This window comes from Pelophylax lessonae (genome assembly GCF_965119305.1).
Source record: "Pelophylax lessonae genome assembly, chromosome: 10".
Taxonomy (NCBI): domain Eukaryota; kingdom Metazoa; phylum Chordata; class Amphibia; order Anura; family Ranidae; genus Pelophylax; species Pelophylax lessonae.
This window is the reverse complement of record NC_138777.1, coordinates 3,422,478-3,439,891: the sequence shown is the minus strand read 5'-3', so window position 1 is coordinate 3,439,891 and position 17,414 is coordinate 3,422,478. Positions and strand designations below refer to the sequence as shown.

At 46.7% G+C, this 17,414-nt stretch overlaps 1 protein-coding gene across 5 annotated transcripts in view; it reads right to left on the bottom strand.

Moving 5' to 3' along the window:
- TUB (TUB bipartite transcription factor) overlaps positions 1-17,414 on the bottom strand; it is a 212,964-nt gene that overhangs the window by 22,455 nt on the left and 173,095 nt on the right. For 2 of the 5 annotated variants that reach the window (XM_082269792.1, XM_082269793.1), the window contains exon 4: positions 10,665-10,805. The exons of the other annotated variants lie outside the window; for them this stretch is intronic. In XM_082269792.1, coding sequence (XP_082125918.1) covers positions 10,665-10,805 — 141 coding nt within the window. The remainder of the gene's footprint in view (positions 1-10,664; positions 10,806-17,414) is intronic. 5 annotated transcript variants of the gene reach the window in all.

Sequence of the window (17,414 nt, the reverse complement as noted above, 5' to 3'; positions counted from 1 at the left end):
ATGGATTCCCCCAGATCCTTCTCCGCTATGGATTCCCCCAGATCCTTCTCCACTATGGATCCCCCCAGATCCTTCTCCGCTATGGATCCCCCCAGATCCTTCTCCACTATGGATTCCCCCAGATCCTTCTCCGCTATGGATCCCCCCAGATCCTTCTCCACTATGGATTCCCCCAGATCCTCTCTGCTATGGATCCCCCCAGATCCTTCTCCGCTATGGAATCCCCCCAGATCCTTCTCCGCTATGGATTCCCCCAGATCCTTCTCCGCTATGGATTCCCCCAGATCCTTCTCCGCTATGGATTCCCCCAGATCCTTCTCCGCTATGGATCCCCCCAGATCCTTCTCCACTATGGATTCCCCCAGATCCTTCTCTGCTATGGATCCCCCCAGATCCTTCTCTGCTATGGATTCCCCCAGATCCTTCTCCGCTATGGATTCCCCCCGATCCTTCTCCGCTATGGATTCCCCCAGATCCTTCTCCGCTATGGATTCCCCCAGATCCTTCTCCGCTATGGATTCCCCCATATCCTTCTCTGCTATGGATTCCCCCAGATCCTTCTCTGCTATGGATCCCCCCAGATCCTTCTCCGCTATGGAATCCCCCCAGATCCTTCTCTGCTATGGATTCCCCCAGATCCTTCTCCGCTATGGATTCCCCCAGATCCTTCTCCGCTATGGATTCCCCCAGATCCTTCTCTGCTATGGATTCCCCCAGATCCTTCTCCGCTATGGATTCCCCCAGATATTTCTCTGCTATGGATTCCCCCATTTCTACTCCCCCTAGTATGTATGATGCATGCATATTCTCCCCCCCCCCAAGTGCATAACTTTACATTTATCAACATTAAACCTCATTTGCCACATAGTTGCCCAATGAAACAGTGCATTGATGTCAGATTGTAAGTTGGAGACATCCTGTAAGGAAGTTATTCCACTGCAAAGCTTGGTGTCATCTGCAAAGACTGAAATTGTACTTTTAATCCCAGACCCGATATCATTTATAAAGATATTAAAAAGTAAGGGTCCCAACACTGAACCTTGGGTTACACCACTGATAACCTTACACCATTCAGAGTAAGAATCATTAACCACTACTCTCTGAATTCAATCTTTTAGCCAGTTTTCTATCCATTTACAAACCGATCTTTCCAAGCCAGTAGACTTTACCTTACACATTAGCCGTGTGTGGGAAACTGTGTCAAACGCTTTTGCAAAATCCAAGTATACCACGTCCACAGCCACCCCTCTGTCCAAGTATACCACATCCACAGCCACTCCTCTGTCCAAGTATACCACGTCCACAGCCCCCCCTCTATTGCAAGTATACCACATCCACAGCCACCCCTCTGTCCAAGTATACCACGTCCACCGCCACCCCTTTGTCCAAGTATACCACGTCCACCGCCACCCCTCTGTCCAAGTATACCATGTCCACAGCCACCCCTCTGTCCAAGTATACCACGTCCACCGCCACCCCTCTGTCCAAGTATACCACGTCCACCGCCACCCCTCTGTCCAAGTATACCACTTCCACCGCCACCCCTCTGTCCAAGTATACCACGTCCACAGCCACCCCTCTCTCCAAGTATACCACATCCACAGCCACCCCTCTGTCCATGTATACCATGTCCACAGCCACCCCTCTGTCCAAGTATACCACGTCCACAGCCACCCCTCTGTCCAAGTATACCACATCTGCAGCCACCCGTCTGTCCAAGTATATCACATCCACAGCCACCCCTCTGTCCAAGTATACCATATCCACAGCCACCCCTCTGTTCAAGTATACCACGTCTACAGCCCCCCCCCCTCTATTCCAAGTATACCACATCCACAGCCACCCCTCTGTCTAAGTATACCACATCCACAGCCACCCCTCTGTCTAAGTATACCACATCCACAGCCACCCCTCTGTCCAAGTATACCACGTCCACAGCCACCCCTCTGTCCAAGTATACCACGTCCACCGCCACCCCTCTGTCCAAGTATACGATGTCCACCGCCACCCCTCTGTCCAAGTATACGATGTCCACAGCCACCCCTCTGTCCAAGTATACCACGTCCACAGCCACCCCTCTGTCTAAGTATACCACATCCACAGCCACCCCTCTGTCTAAGTATACCACATCCACAGCCACCCCTCTGTCCGTGTATACCACGTCCACAGCCACCCCTCTGTCCAAGTATACCACGTCCACCGCCACCTCTCTGTCCAAGTATACAATGTCCACCGCCATCCCTCTGTCCAAGTATACGATGTCCACAGCCACCCCTCTGTCCAAGTATACCACGTCCACAGCCACCCCTCTGTCCAAGTATACCACGTCCACCGCCACCCCTCTGTCCAAGTATACCACGTCCACAGCCACCCCTCTGTCCAAGTATACCACGTCCACCGCCACCCCTCTGTCCAAGTATACCATGTCCACAGCCACCCCTCCCTCCAAGGTTTTACTTACCTCCTCATAAAAAGAAATCAGGTTTGTTTGACAACTTCTGTCTCTCATGAATCCATGCTGTCTGTTGCTTAAAATATTTTTTTCCAGCAAGAACTCATCTGTGTGGTCTTTTATTAAACTCTCCAATATCTTCCTGACTATAGAAGTTACACTAACAGGTCTATAGTTACTTGGCAAAGACTTTGATCCCTTTTTAAATATAGGCACCACATTGGCCCTACGCCAATCCAGTGGTACTATTCCAGTCCTTAACGAGTCCCTAAAAATTTGAAACAAAGGCTTTGAAATGACAGCGCTCAATTCTTTTAGGATGCGTGGGTGCATGCCATCTGGTCCAGGCACTTTATCCACCCTTGATCGGTCTAAATATTTCGGGACCGTATCACTTTTGAGCCATTCTGGATCATTTGGGGCTGTGTCCATACCGTCCTCATTATGGTCATGAGCTCCCCCATGCTCCTTTGTATATACAGAGCTGAAGAAAGTATTTGATAAATTTGCCTTCTCTGTCCCCAGTCACCCACTTCTGATTATTTTGTAAAGGGTTAACATGCTCAGACCTAACCTTTTTACTGTTAATATATTTGAAGAATTTTTTCGGGGTTTGTCCTACTATTTTTTGCAATCTGTCGTTCATTTTGAATTTTTACATCCTTGATTTCCTTTTTACATATTATATTATATTCTTTGTAACAATTAAACAATGATAGTGTTCCCTCATTTTTATATTTTTTAAAAGCTCTTTTACACATTGTGTGCGGCATCGAAGATCGGAGAAGAGGGACTCTTCACTATGTTTTCTTTTTTTTTGGTGGAGTTAAATTCTCATTCCACAAATCCTTAACACGAGGATAAGGATCTTTATTTTTATCTTTCAGACATTTCAAATCTCATTGAACGTGAGTGAAAATAAGGATCCTTTTCCCAGTGTGTTCGCTTTAGGAACGGGGTCAGAATATTGCAGCTCATCCTTAAAAACGTTGATCCACCTAACGAAACTGCGGGAAGCAGATATGAAAGAGCAGACTCTTTGTAGATCTCTTTGTACACTTCTGCTGGGGGAAAGGCTGACACTGGGGCTCCTTCTAAAAATACTATTTGCCTGGCAGTCTCTAGCTTCAATACTCCCCGAATCATTGACCAGGAACAAGCATACAGCCGGTGTCAGGACTGATAAAAGAATTTTGATTCTGTAAACACTTCTTATTGCTATCTGTGAAGAAGGATGGAAGAGGGATGAGGAAGGGATGGGTGAGGGATGAAGAAGGGTGGATGAGGGATGAGGAAGGCATGAGCAGGGGATGAAGAAGGGATGGGTGAGAGATGAGTAAGGTATAAGGAAGGGATGAGCAGAGGATGAAGAAGGATGGGAGAGGGATGGGTGAGGGATGAGTAAGGTATAAGGAAGGGATGAGCAGGGGATAAAGAAGGATGGGAGAGGAACGAGGAAGGGATGGGTGAGGGATGAGTAAGGTATGAGGAAGGGATGAGCAGGGGATGAAGAAGGATGGGAGAGGGATGAGGAAGGGATGGGCGAGGGATGAGTAAGGTATAAGGAAGGGATGAGCAGGGGATGAAGAAGGATGGGAGAGGAATGAGGAAGGGATGGGTGAGGGATGAGTAAGGTACGAGGAAGGGATGAGCAGAGGATGAAGAAGGATGGGAGAGGGATGAGGAAGGGATGGGCGAGGGATGATTAAGGTATAAGGAAGGGATGAGCAGGGGATGAAGAAGGATGGGAGAGGAATGAGGAAGGGATGGGCGAGGGATGAGTAAGGTATAAGGAAGGGATGAGTAGGGGATGAAGAAGGATGGGAGAGGAATGAGGAAGGGATAGGTGAGGGATGAGTAAGGTATGAGGAAGGGATGAGCAGGGGATGAAGAAGGATGGGAGAGGGATGGGTGAGGGATGAGTAAGGTATGAGGAAGGGATGAGCAGGGGATGAAGAAGGATGGGAGAGGAATGAGGAAGGGATGGGTGAGGGATGAGTAAGGTATGAGGAAGGGATGAGCAAAGGATGAAGAAGGATGGGAGAGGGATGAGGAAGGGATGGGCGAGGGATGAGTAAGGTATAAGGAAGGGATGAGCAGGGGATGAAGAAGGATGGGAGAGGAATGAGGAAGGGATGGGCGAGGGATGAGTAAGGTATAAGGAAGGGATGAGCAGGGGATGAAGAAGGAAGGTAGGAGTGGTGATTTAGGGGGATTTGTTTTGGGAAGGTGGATGGGGGAAGAGGATTTGTTCTAGGAGGGGGGATTTTTTGTAAATTAAGTTGCGCTAAGTATGATAAATGGAGATGTAAAGTCCATAAAGTCCCAATAATAAATGATGATGACAAAATCCTAGATGTAGTCCTGGACCAGACTCCCTTAAGGGTATAGGCTTACCAGATTCAGGTAAGAGAGAAGCAGATGCTCTATAAATCTTGTCACCTTGATAGAAGATCCAGGCCCACGTGATTTTCATGATCCAATGACCATTGAGTCTATCGCTCACGTGGGCCTGGATCTTCTATCAAGGTGACAAGATTTATAGAGCATCTGCTTCTCTCTTACCTGAATCTGGTAAGCCTATACCCTTAAGGGAGTCTGGTCCAGGACTACATCTAGGATTTTGTCATCATCATTTATTATTGGGACTTTATGGACTTTACATCTCCATTTATCATACTTAGCGCAACTTAATTTACAAATATTCTACAGGGTGTGGTCACACTTGAAGTTGCTGCTGTTCAAAATTATTTCCTTTAAGCGCGGTTAATCCCCCTCTATATACTATTCTAGGAGGGGGGAATTTGGGAGTTTGTGCTAGAAGAGGTGATATAGTAGAGGGGGGATTGTGCTAGGAGGGAAAATGTTTTTTTTTTGGAGGGGGAACAGGAGGGAGTGAATTTGTGCTGGGAGTGGGGTAGGATGTGTACTTGGAGGGGAAATTTGAGGGGTAGAGGATTTGCTTTAAGGAGGGTGGTGTTTGGAGGATGGGGGGCAAAGATCTGTGTTGGGAGGGGTATTTTAGCAGGGGGGAGGATTTGTCCTGGGAGGGGTAAATATACAGATTAGTGCTCAATTATTTGGGGGGTTTCTGACACATAATGCTGATACATCTTGGGGGGGGGGGGGGGGGGGTTCAGTTTGGCATGTTCGCCCTGGGCTCTAGATGACCTTGTCCTGGCACTGGTTGAGGGATGAGGGTGAAACAGGGTGTGAGCAAGGGGTGAGCGAGAAATGATAGAAATGATGAGAAATGGTTGAGTAATGAGTGAGGCATGAAGAGTAAGGCATAGATGGGTGAGGAATGCACACAAGCTGGGAAAGGGATGAGTGAGGGATGGGAAAAGCATTAGTGAGGGAGGGTGGGAAAAGCATTAGTGAGGGAGGGGTGGGAAGGGATAAGTAAGAGATGAGTGAGGGACAGGTGAGGGATGAGTGAGGGACAGGTGAGGGATGAGTGAGGGATGAGCGGGGGATGAAGAGGGATTAGGAAGGAGTGGGTGAGGGATGAAGGATGAATGAGGGATGAGGAAGGGATGGGCAAAGCATTAGGGAGGGAGGAAGGGTGGGAAGGGACAGGTGAGGGATGAGTGAGGGATGAGTGAGGGACAGGTGAGGGATGAGTGAGGGACAGGTGAGGGATGAGTGAGGGACAGGTGAGGGATGAGTGAAGGACAGGTGAGGGATTAGGAGGGACAGGTGAGGGATGAGGGAGGGACAGGTGAGGGATGAGTGAGGGACAGGTGAGGGATTAGTGAGGGACAGGTGAGAGATGAGTGAGGGATGGGCGAGTGATAAAGAAGGAATAGGTTTAGAATGAAAGAGGAATGTCTGAGGAAAGAAAAGAACTGATGGGTGAGGAATGATGGAGGAGAAGGGATGAGTGAGGCATGAATGATGGCTGGAGAAATGATTAGCAAAGGTTGGGCAAGGCATGAGTGAAGGATGGGCAAGAGATGATTGAGGAATGAATGGGGGATGGGTGATGGGTGTAAGAAAGATAGGTGAGGGATAAGTAAGGGAAGAGCAAAGGATGAGCTAGGGATGTGCTAAGAGCAAGGGAAGGGCAGCTTCCCGCTGAACATATTACAAATCCCTGAATCTAAATGTGGTAACCTGTGTGCAGCCCCCTTCTGTCTGCATGTGTTCTGTCTGATTTTTTTTGCGGGACTGCGACATTGCAGCAGACAGATCGGACCCCTGACTGACATTTTTGACACTTTTGGGGGTACCAGTGACATTACTACAGTAATCAGCGCTATAAATATGCACTGTTACTGTACTAATGACACAGGCAGGGAAGGGGTTAACTTTATTAGTGATCAAGGGGTTAAGTGTGTCCCTAGGGGCGTTATTCTAACTGTCAAGGGGCGTGGCTTGTGATGTAACCACAGAGACATACGATCCTACATAGCAGGTTCGTGTAGTCTCTGCAGTTACACCAGGGAGAATGACAGACGGTTTTGTTTACATCAGCCGCCTGCCTTTCTCCCTCTCCTGCGGGAGATCGCGGGTGGCCGGCAGACATCGGAGCCACCAGTCACTCGCGCGACAATGTCAGGAAAAGAGCGGGGGTGGGAGCGCGCCCCCTAGAGGCTCGTAGGCGAATGACGTATCGGTACGTTACTTTGCCCAGGAGGGGCTGACTGCCTCAGTATATGTACTTGTGGCGGTCGGCAAGTGGTTAAAGCGGTGGTTTGATAAAAAATACCCCGGGACAGTCAGGGCTGGTACATTCCACAGTGGATAACCTCTGAACTGTCCCCGGGTTCATTTACCTTTTAGAAGAAATGCTTACCTTGAAAATGTCTTGTCCAGCGCTGCCATCAGCGCTGGGCAGCAGAAGCCAGAGCGTCCTCTTCGGTGTCCTCTTCGGTCCCAGAATGCCCTGCACCGGCCCCGCTCCTCACTTCCGGTGCAGGCGCGTCATCCCTGGCATGCCCAGAAGCTGTATAGCAGGGAATGACGCACCCGCACCGGAAGTGACGAGCGAGGCCGGTGCAGGCGCATTGACTCCTGGGAGCGATGACGATCAGCTCCCAGGAATCAATGCAGGCAGGAAGTGACGGCGCGGGCCGCGGCCGCAGAGGGAGGAAGAGGAAGGAAGGTGAGTATATTTTCTTCGAAAACAAGGTAAGTAAAGCAAAAAAAAATCGTGATTATCCAATTCTTTTTCAGGTTACTTAGAGCCAGACTTGTATAAAGTACTCAAAATTTCTACTTGAGTAGAAGTGGAAGTGCTCGCAGAAAAAGTTACTTAAGTAGAAGTACTAAAGTATTCAACATTTTTTTTACTTAAGTATTGCAAGTAGTTTTTTCAAAAAATTTGCTACTTAAGTACTAAAAGTAAAAAGTACCAGTAGTTTTGAAAAAAAATTTCTACTCAAGTACTGAAAGTAGAAGTACAAGTACTGTGTTAAAGAAAGAAGTCAAAAGTATGAACATCATATTGTTTTTATTATTTCAAATGATTTATTCAAATGATTAATCTGTGTTTGTTAGTAGTTTCTTGATGCACTTTAAGCGCTGTAGCACCATTTATTTGTTTGTTTCATATTTTCTTTTTATTGGAAAGATTTGGTATAGCAGCTTTTATTATACACAGCCTTTATTTTCGTATGCGCTGATTTACAAATGACATTATACACATTTTTTTGAGCTTTATGCAACCTGCCATCTACTGTTCTGGCAGTGGTAATTTTTTTAAAAGTAACGAGTAACTATGCAGCACAAAAAAAAAATACTTGAGTAGAAGTATCGAAATCATCGAAAAAATGTAGTGAAGTAAAAGTAGAAGTAGGAGAAAAAAATTCTACTCTAGGAAAGTACAGATACCGCATTTCGGTACTTAAGTACAGTACTTAAGTAGTTCTACTTCGTTACTATACATCTCTGCTTAGAGCAAGCGGGTGTCAAATTTTAATTTTGAGGCTGGAACTCCGCTTTAAATACACAGACAGCTGACAGAAGACACAGAATTATCCTGCGAGGAAATGGCGCTGGGCGCAGGTCACATGACCGACCCGCCATCCTTCCTGCGCAGTTTGGTTTTATACGATAACAGTTTCAGTTTTATGGTCGCTGCAATCTCTCTCTTATATCTCCTCGTGTGTCTTAGTCATCATTTTTCTGCTGCGCAGATCTTAAAATACAGAATATTTACAACAAGGAGGAAACATTTCTAGAGTAAGAATTTGGTTTTATCTCTAACCGAAATCATAAAATCCTGCGTGCGAAACAAAGGGAAACAAAAGGACCAAAATCATATAACAGTGTACATCATTTATTTCTAATTTATAATATGTATCACTTTTCCCACCTTCTGTAAAAGGATTCACACTAAAAAATCCCCCCAAAAAATCTGGCAACCCAATCAGAGGGCAGAAGAATAAAGTTTCTGGCTGATATGACTTTTGGTACATTTAGGTGAACGTTTTATGAAACGGAGATTTTTTTGTTCACTTCTTGGCAGTTCTGATCTCCTCTGGCACCCTGTTTATGAAGCGGAGAACTTCACTTCTCACGGGGAGAAACCAGGAGAAGTTTATCGCGATTTGTTTTGCCACAATTTTGACTGGACTTGAAGCCAGTGGCAGTCGGTTCATTGGGGGCACAGGGGCGCCGCCCCCCCATCCATGCAACCGCCCCCCTAATCTATATGCAGGGCGCCGGATGCATGGATTCCAATAGGGTTTTATTTTTTAAGCAACTGATTAGAGCCAGAGGCTCTAATAGGCCTCAAAAAAGGGTGGGTTCGGGGCACAGAGCCCCTCTGGGGGTTATTTGCCTGCTGGCTGTCTATCCCACTGGGGGGGTGGTGGATTTGCCACCGCTCCCCCGCCCCCCCCTCTATGCATCCGGCCCCCTAAGCTACATGCAGGGCGCCGGATGCATGGATTCCAATAGGGTTTTTTTTTTTTTTAAGCACCTGATTGGAGCCAGAGGCTCTAATAGGCTTCAAAACAGGGTGGGCTCAGGGCGCGGAGCCCTGCTGGGGGGTATTTGCCTGCCAGCTGGCCGTCAGTCCAGCTGAGGGGGGTGGTGGATTTGCCCCCGCCCCCCAAATTATCATGCACCAGTCGCCACTGCTTGAAGCAATGCCTATGTCTATGAACCTCAAAACGCATTAAAATCAGACCAAAATAGTGCAGCAACTTGAAATTGTACAGATATGAACGGTACTCATTGGAAATCATGGGGTACGACTTGTCATGTGACTTTGCAGTCTCAAGTCACAGGTCAAGTCGCACAAGTGTTAAAGGGGCCTAAAAGTGAGTGGGGTGCCTGTAATCTGGTGAGACACGGCGAGATTACAGTACGAGAAAATCACTGAAACACTCTGGTGCCAGATTATGGTGCGGAGTACACGGCATTCTCAGAGGAGATCCCCCCACCTAATATAATAAAATATTAGTCCTCCTTCACAAAATATATATATATGTGTGTGTGTGTGTGTGTGTATATATATATATATATATATATATATATATATATATTCAGTATCTCACAAAAGTAAGTACACCCCTCACATTTCTGTACATATTTTATTCTATTCATATATATATATATGTATGTGTGTATATTCAGTATATATCTTTTCATGTGACAACACTGAAGAAATGAGACTTTGCTACAATGTAAAGTAGTGAGTGTACAGCTTGTATAACAGTGTAAATTTACTGTCCCCTCAAAATAACTCAACACACAGCCATTAATGTCTAAACTGCTGGCAACAAAAGTCAGTACACCCCTAAGTGACAATGTCCAAATTGGAAAAGGGTTTTTGCTTTTCTGATTTTACATAATATACATGTGCCCCATATAGATACACATAATACATACAGTTCTTTTGAAATAAATACTGTGAACCATAAAACCCCCCAGTGACCAATGAGATTGCAGCTGTCTGTGGTCAGGTCAGTGGAAGGAAAATTCCAGTTGGGTTTCTCTTTTACTGAATAAATCTGATTGGATAGATGTGATCAGCTGACCACAGGGTGATAAAACAAGCAGAGTAGTGGCATACATCACAGCACAGTCTATAGTGGTAAATGTGGGGGAGGGGCTCTCCATATATGATGGGTTCATGGTTCATGCTGTGCTGCGTGGTCGGGGAGCACATACACATACAGGTCTCATGCGTGTATGTATTTAGGATGGGAAAACATGCAACGTGACCTCACAATGAGGGTTTCAGGAGCATGCGGCTGACCTTTCTGCTTTCCCTTTTTTTCCTTCCTGGCACTGCCAGATGGGCAACTCGCAGCTGCGCCTGCCGCTTTGGCTTTTTTGGTAGATTTGGGAGGTTGTGCCTCTGTTACCACCTGCGGTTCCTCCTGCTCGGCCTCCTGTACTGCTCGGTGCGATCAGCGGAAAGGATAGATAGAGAGAAGATGAAATCACATTAAATCACAGCCTTGGCATTAACAATCTACTCCATGGTCTTATGAGCGCCTCCTCCCCTCCCCCGAACAAATGAAACAAAGTAACAAAGAAACGTTTCTGACTGATTTGTGTAATTTTTTTTTTTTTTGTATAATGTTTATTCCTGTAAAAGAATGAAAATAAGAGCAGAAAATGGTGCGACGTGAAATCTGGGTCACATTTTGATCTATGACGACACAAAAACTAGGGAGAGTTTATACCAGGGGTGTCATCGCGGGACGCATCAGCATTAAGGTTGTCCTCAATCTGTAGGATTATATAAATGTATTCACTGCTTTTTTTCTCAGAGAATAGATGCAGGAACTCAACCACACCCCCCCCCCCCCCACCAAAACTCATCGAATGGTGGGTGTGTCCAAATTGCACTAATAATGGGAGGATCTTAGAGGGGCAATAAATACCAGGAGTGCATTATGCACAGAGCTCAGAGGTGCACTTTGTACAGAGTGCAGGATTCAGGAGTGCGCTATGTAGAGTGCAGTTTTAATGGTGTGCTGTGCACAGAGTGCAGGGTTAAGAATAGCGCTACATACAGAGTGCAGGGTTAAGGAGTGTGCTATGTACAGAGTGTGGGGTTAAGGCTTGCACTACATACAGAGTGCAGGGTTAGGGAGTGTGCTATGTACAGAGTGCAGGATTCAGGAGTGCGCTATGTAGAGTGCAGTTTTAATGGTGTGCTATGTACAGAGTGCAGGGTTAAGGATAGCACTACATACAGAGTGCAGGGTTAAGGAGTGTGCTAAGTACAGAGTGCGGGGTTAAGGCTTGCGCTACATACAGAGTGCAGGGTTAAGGAGTGCACTATGTACAGAGTGCAGGGTTAGGGAGTGCGCTATGTACAGAGTGCAGGGTTAAGGAGTGTGCTATGTATAGAGTGCCGGATTAGGGTGTGCGCCGGATTAGGGTGTGTGCTATGTACAGAGTGCAGGATTAGGGTGTGCGCTATGTACAGAGTGCAGGATTAGGGAGTGCACTATGTACAGAGTGCAGGGTTAAGAAATGCGTTACATACAGACTGCAGGGTTAAGGGGTGCGCTATGTACAGAATGCAAGATTTAGGAGTGTGCTACATACAGAGTGCAGGGTTAAGGAGTGTGCTATGTACAGAATGCAGGATTTGGGAGTGTGCTACATACAGAGTGCAGGGTAAAGGAGTGCGCTACATACAGAGTGCATGGTTAAGGAGTGCACTACATACAGAGCGCAGGGTTTAGGGGTGTGTTATGCACAGTGTGCAGGGTTCAGCTCTCTTTCACAGGCTGTCCACATTTCACTTCCACCCATCCCCAGATCTGACCTCTGTACCTCTCTCCCCCATCCTCCACCTCTGCACACATCTCCCTCCACAGCCGTCATCCCTCTTCTCCCCCTCAGAAGTTTCCTCGCATCTCCCCTACCCGACCTGGCTCTAGTACCTCCCAGCAGTGTAGATGGTACCGCCTTTTTCTCTTACTTACAGGGAGATCATTGGTCGGCATCTGTGCACTCGGACTGAGGTGGGAATCACCTCAGCTTACCATCCCACACTGCACCTGCATCTCCCTTGTCCCTGCTGTGAGAGCAGGGTAGGTAGGGTTTCTATAAGAGCCGCCCAGAGGAAAGCTGTCCTTGTAATCACAGAAAGCTTCACAGAGAGACCCGGAGGTGGCAGAATGGAGTTCCACCACGTTCCGGCTGAAAAAAAGCCCTGGGTACCACGGCCACATGAAATGGCTTGGAGGGCCGGATTTGACCCGCAGGCCTTGTGTTTGGCACATGTGGCTTATTGGATGACAGATGACTCCATATATTAATTTCAGCATTTACATTTTTTTAGAGTCCCCCCTCCAAGAGCAAATGTAAGACTACAGCAATCTGTGGATTACCAAAGACTGAGGAACTACCAGGCCCTGACATCCAACAGAGATTTATCTGCTGACAGCATAAAAGAGAAGCCATTTATGGTGTAACCTAGATTAGGAAATTAGTTATACTTGGTGCTCACTGTGGAAAAATGAGCCATACCCAGTGCCAGCTGTAGAAAACTGAGCCATACCCAGTGCCAGCTGTAGAAAACTGAGCCATACCCAGTGCCAGCTGTAAAAAACTGAGCCATACCCAGTGCCAGCTGTAAAAAACTGAGCCATACCCAGTGCCAGCTGTAGAAAACTGAGCCATACCTGGTGCCAGCCATATAAAACCGAGCCAAACCCGCTGCCAGCTGTGGAAAACTGAGCCATACTTGGTGCCAGCTATAGAAAACTGAGCCATACCCAATGCTAGCCATAAAAACTGAGCCATACCTGGGACCTACTATAGAAAACTGAGCCATACCTGGGACCTACTATAGAAAACTGAGCCATACCTAGTGCGACCCATAGAAATTTTGAGTCATACCTCTTGCCATCCAAAGAAAACTGAGCCATACTTAGTGCCAGACAAAAAAAACTGCTGAGCCATAACTGGGTGCCCTCCACAGAAAACTGAGCCATACCAAGTACCAGCCATAAAAACTCAGCCATACCTGATGCCATCTACAGATATATGAGCTATACATGTTGCCATCCATGGAAAGCTGAGCCATTCCTAGTGTCAGACATGGAAAACTGAGTCATAACGGATGCCAGCCTTAGAAATGTGAGTCATACCTCATGCCAGCCATTGAAATCTGAGCCATACCTGGTGCCAGCAATAGAAATCTGAGCCATACCTGGTGCCAGCCATAGAAATTAAAGTCATACCCGATGCCAGCAATGTAAATTTGAGTCATATCTGGTGCGAACCCTAGAAATCTGAGTCATACCTGATGCCAGCCATGGAAATCTGAGCCATACCTTGTGCCAGCAACAGAAATCTGAGCAATACCTGTGCCAGTCATAGAAATCTAAGTCATACCTGATGCCAGCCATGGAAATCTGAGCCATACCTGGTGCCAGCCATAGAAGTCTGGGCCATACCTGGTGCCAGCCATAGAAATTTGAGTCATATCTGGTGCGAACCCTAGAAATCTGAGTCATACCTGATGCCAGCCATGGAAATATGAGCCATACCTTGTGCCAGCAATATAAATCTAAGTCATACCTGATGACAGCTATTGAAATATGAGTCATACCTGATGCCAGCCATAGAAATCTGAGCCATACCTTATGCCAGCCATAGAAATCTGAGCCATATCTGGTGCCAGCCATAGAAATCTGAGTCATACCTCATGCCAGCCATAGAAATCTGAGCCATACCATATGCCAGCCATAGAAATCTGAGCCATATCTGGTGCCAGCCATAGAAATCTGAGTCATACCTCATGCCAGCCATAGAAATCTGAGCCATACCTGGTTCCAGCCACAGAAATCTGAGCCATACCTGGTGCCAGCCATAGAAATGAAAGTCATACCCGATGCCAGAAATGTAAATTTGAGTAATATCTGGTGCGAACCCTAGAAATCTGAGTCATACCTGATGCCAGCCATGGAAATCTGAGCCATACCTTGTGCCAGCAACAGAAATCTGAGCAATACCTGTGCCAGTCATAGAAATCTAAGTCATACCTGATGCCAGCCATGGAAATCTGAGCCATACCCGGTGCCAGCCATAGAAGTCTGGGCCATACCTGGTGCCAGCCATAGAAAATTCAGTCATACCTAGTGCCAGCCCTAGAAACCTGAGTTACACCTGATGCCAGCCATGGAAATCTGAGCCATACCTTGTGCCAGCAATATAAATCTAAGTAATACCTGATGCCAGCCATGGAAATATGAGCCATACCTGGTGCCAGCCATAGAAATCTAAGTCATACCTGATGACAGCTATTGAAATCTGAGTCATACCTGATGCCAGCCATAGAAATCTGAGCCATACCTTATGCCAGCCATAGAAATCTGAGCCATATCTGGTGCCAGCCATAGAAATCTGAGCCATACCTCATGCCAGCCATAGAAATCTGAGCCATACCATATGCCAGCCATAGAAATCTCAGCCATATCTGGTGCCAGCCATAGAAATCTGAGTCATACCTCATGCCAGCCATAGAAATCTGAGCCATACCTGGTTCCAGCCACAGAAATCTTAGCCATACCTTATGCCAGCCATAGAAATCTGAGCCATACCTTATGCCAGCCATAGAAATCTGAGCCATACCTTATGCCAGCCATAGAAATCTGAGCCATACCTTATGCCAGCCATAGAAATCTGAGCCATACCTGGTGCCAGCCATAGAAATCTGAGCTATACCTGGTGCCAACCATGACCCAGGTGAAAAAGGAATCAGTAATGCAGGTTGGTACCTTGCCCCTCACACAAGCCAAAAGCAGACAATTGTTTCCTCGGGGCTGACAAGGCCTCCTGGGATTTTTGGTTCTTTATAAAGCTCAGGAATTTCAATGTCTATGGCACAATATTAATGAGAAACATCAATTTGGCGGTGAATCTGATACAATGTTTGTCCTGTCCTTGAGAATCTCAGAAAACTATTTTCTCAACAAGAGAACCGATACAAAACCCGATATCTCCCCCCGGCCAGGAAATAAAATGTAGCGACAAATAACGCAGAGATGGAGCCGGTCCGGTAATTGCCGCCTTAAAATCCGAATTTTATTTGACGTGAAAAATTCAGCTTGAAATGTGTAACTACTAACCATAAAACACGGATTTAATGCTTTCATTTTTCTTCCTTTAAAGATCCGTTTTATGTCCTATTTGTTTCCAGGTGATAACGCGTTCTATAGAGGAGAGAATCTCGCATTGACACACAATGGCGGCGACCTTCACAGTCACCATAAATTGTGTCATCTAAAGAGCCAAGAAGACATAATACAGATCAGTCATCATTTCTATGACATCCATAACAGCCAATCAGACTTTTAGTCAGTTAAAGAATGATTTCTGATTGGTTGGTAAAGGTTTTCCACACCATTTAAAGGGTCTGCCCACCCAAAGTTATACTTTTGAGGACTGGCAAAGGTTAACATATTTTTCCATTTCTTTGAGACTCTGCAGCTGATATCTCTACAATTATGAGGGGCTCCCTCCATCCCTGTGCTGAGTTCCCGGGTCTGTACACCTGCTGTGTACATTATGAAGGGGTTCCACCATCCCTGTGCTGAGTTCCCGGGTCTGTACACTCTCTGTGCCTATTATGAGGGGTTCCCACCATCCCTGTGCTGAGTTTCCGGGTCTGTACACCTGCTGTGCCCATTATGAGGGGTTCCCACCATCCCTGTGCTGATTTCCTGGGTCTGTACACCCACTGTGTTCATTATGAGGGGTTCCCACCATCCCTGTGCTGAGTTCCCGTCTCTATACACCTGCTGTATCCTTTATGAGGGGTTTCCACCATCCCTGTGCTGAGTTCCTGGGTCTGTACACCCACTGTGCCCATTATGAGGGGTTCCCACCATACCTGTGCTGAGTTCCCGGGTCTGTGCACCTGCTGTGCCCATTATGAGGGGTTCCCACCATCCCTGTGCTGAGTTCCTCGGTCTGTACACCCACTGTGCCCATTATGAGGGGTTTGCACCCTCCCTGTGCTGAGTTCCTTTGTCTGTACACCCGCTGTGCCCATTATGAGGGGTTCCCACCATCCCTGTGCTGATTTCCTGGGTCTGTACACATGCTGTGGCCATTATGAGGGGTTCCCACCATCCCTTTGCTGAGTTCCCGGGTCTGTACACCTGCTTAGCCCATTATGAGGGGTTTCCGCCATCCCTGTGCTGAGTTCTCGGGTCTGTACACCCGCTGTGCCCATTATGAGGGGTTTCCGCCATCCCTGTGCTGAGTTCCTGGCTCTGTACACCCACTGTGCCCATTATGAGGGGTTCTGAATCCTACCATCCCTGTGCTGAGTTCCTGGCTCTATACACCTGCTGTATCCTTTATGAGGGGTTTCCACCATCCCTGTGCTGAGTTCCCGGGTCTGTACATCTGCTGTGCCCATTATGAGGGGTTCCCACCATCCATGTGCTGAGTTCCTGGGTCTGTACACCCGCTGTGCCCATTATGAGGGGTTCCCACCATCCCTGTGCTGAGTTCCTGGGTCTGTACACCCGCTGTGCCCATTATAAGGGGTTAATTTTGTTTATTGGAAATTCTTACAATCAATCAACTTATATACAATAAAACCATAATAAATAAATTATAAATAACATATTTACAAAATAATTGAATATAACTATACAAAACAAGAACATAATAAATAAACCAAATTGCACACAGCATAAACCCTACGAGAGAGCCGGACTAAGAAACTTCACCATGCATGGAGCCTTTAATGAAAAATGATATTTTAGGACTGATTTTCAGCTGATAACATTATTGGTTGCCACTTTTAACAGATAATTGAGGCAGCCGTTTCTTAGGCTGACTACTCTCTCCCCCTGGAGAACCAGTGCGCTTCACTGCACCCTGCGACTCATCATCCATGGAAGATTCTGTACTCAACAAGTCCCATTCATCATCTGACAGGACCCCAAACTTATTTGTCAAAGGCAAAACCTCAGGACTGTGGGTAGCTGAACACTTTTTTTTTCCTTCTTTTGCCCTTCTT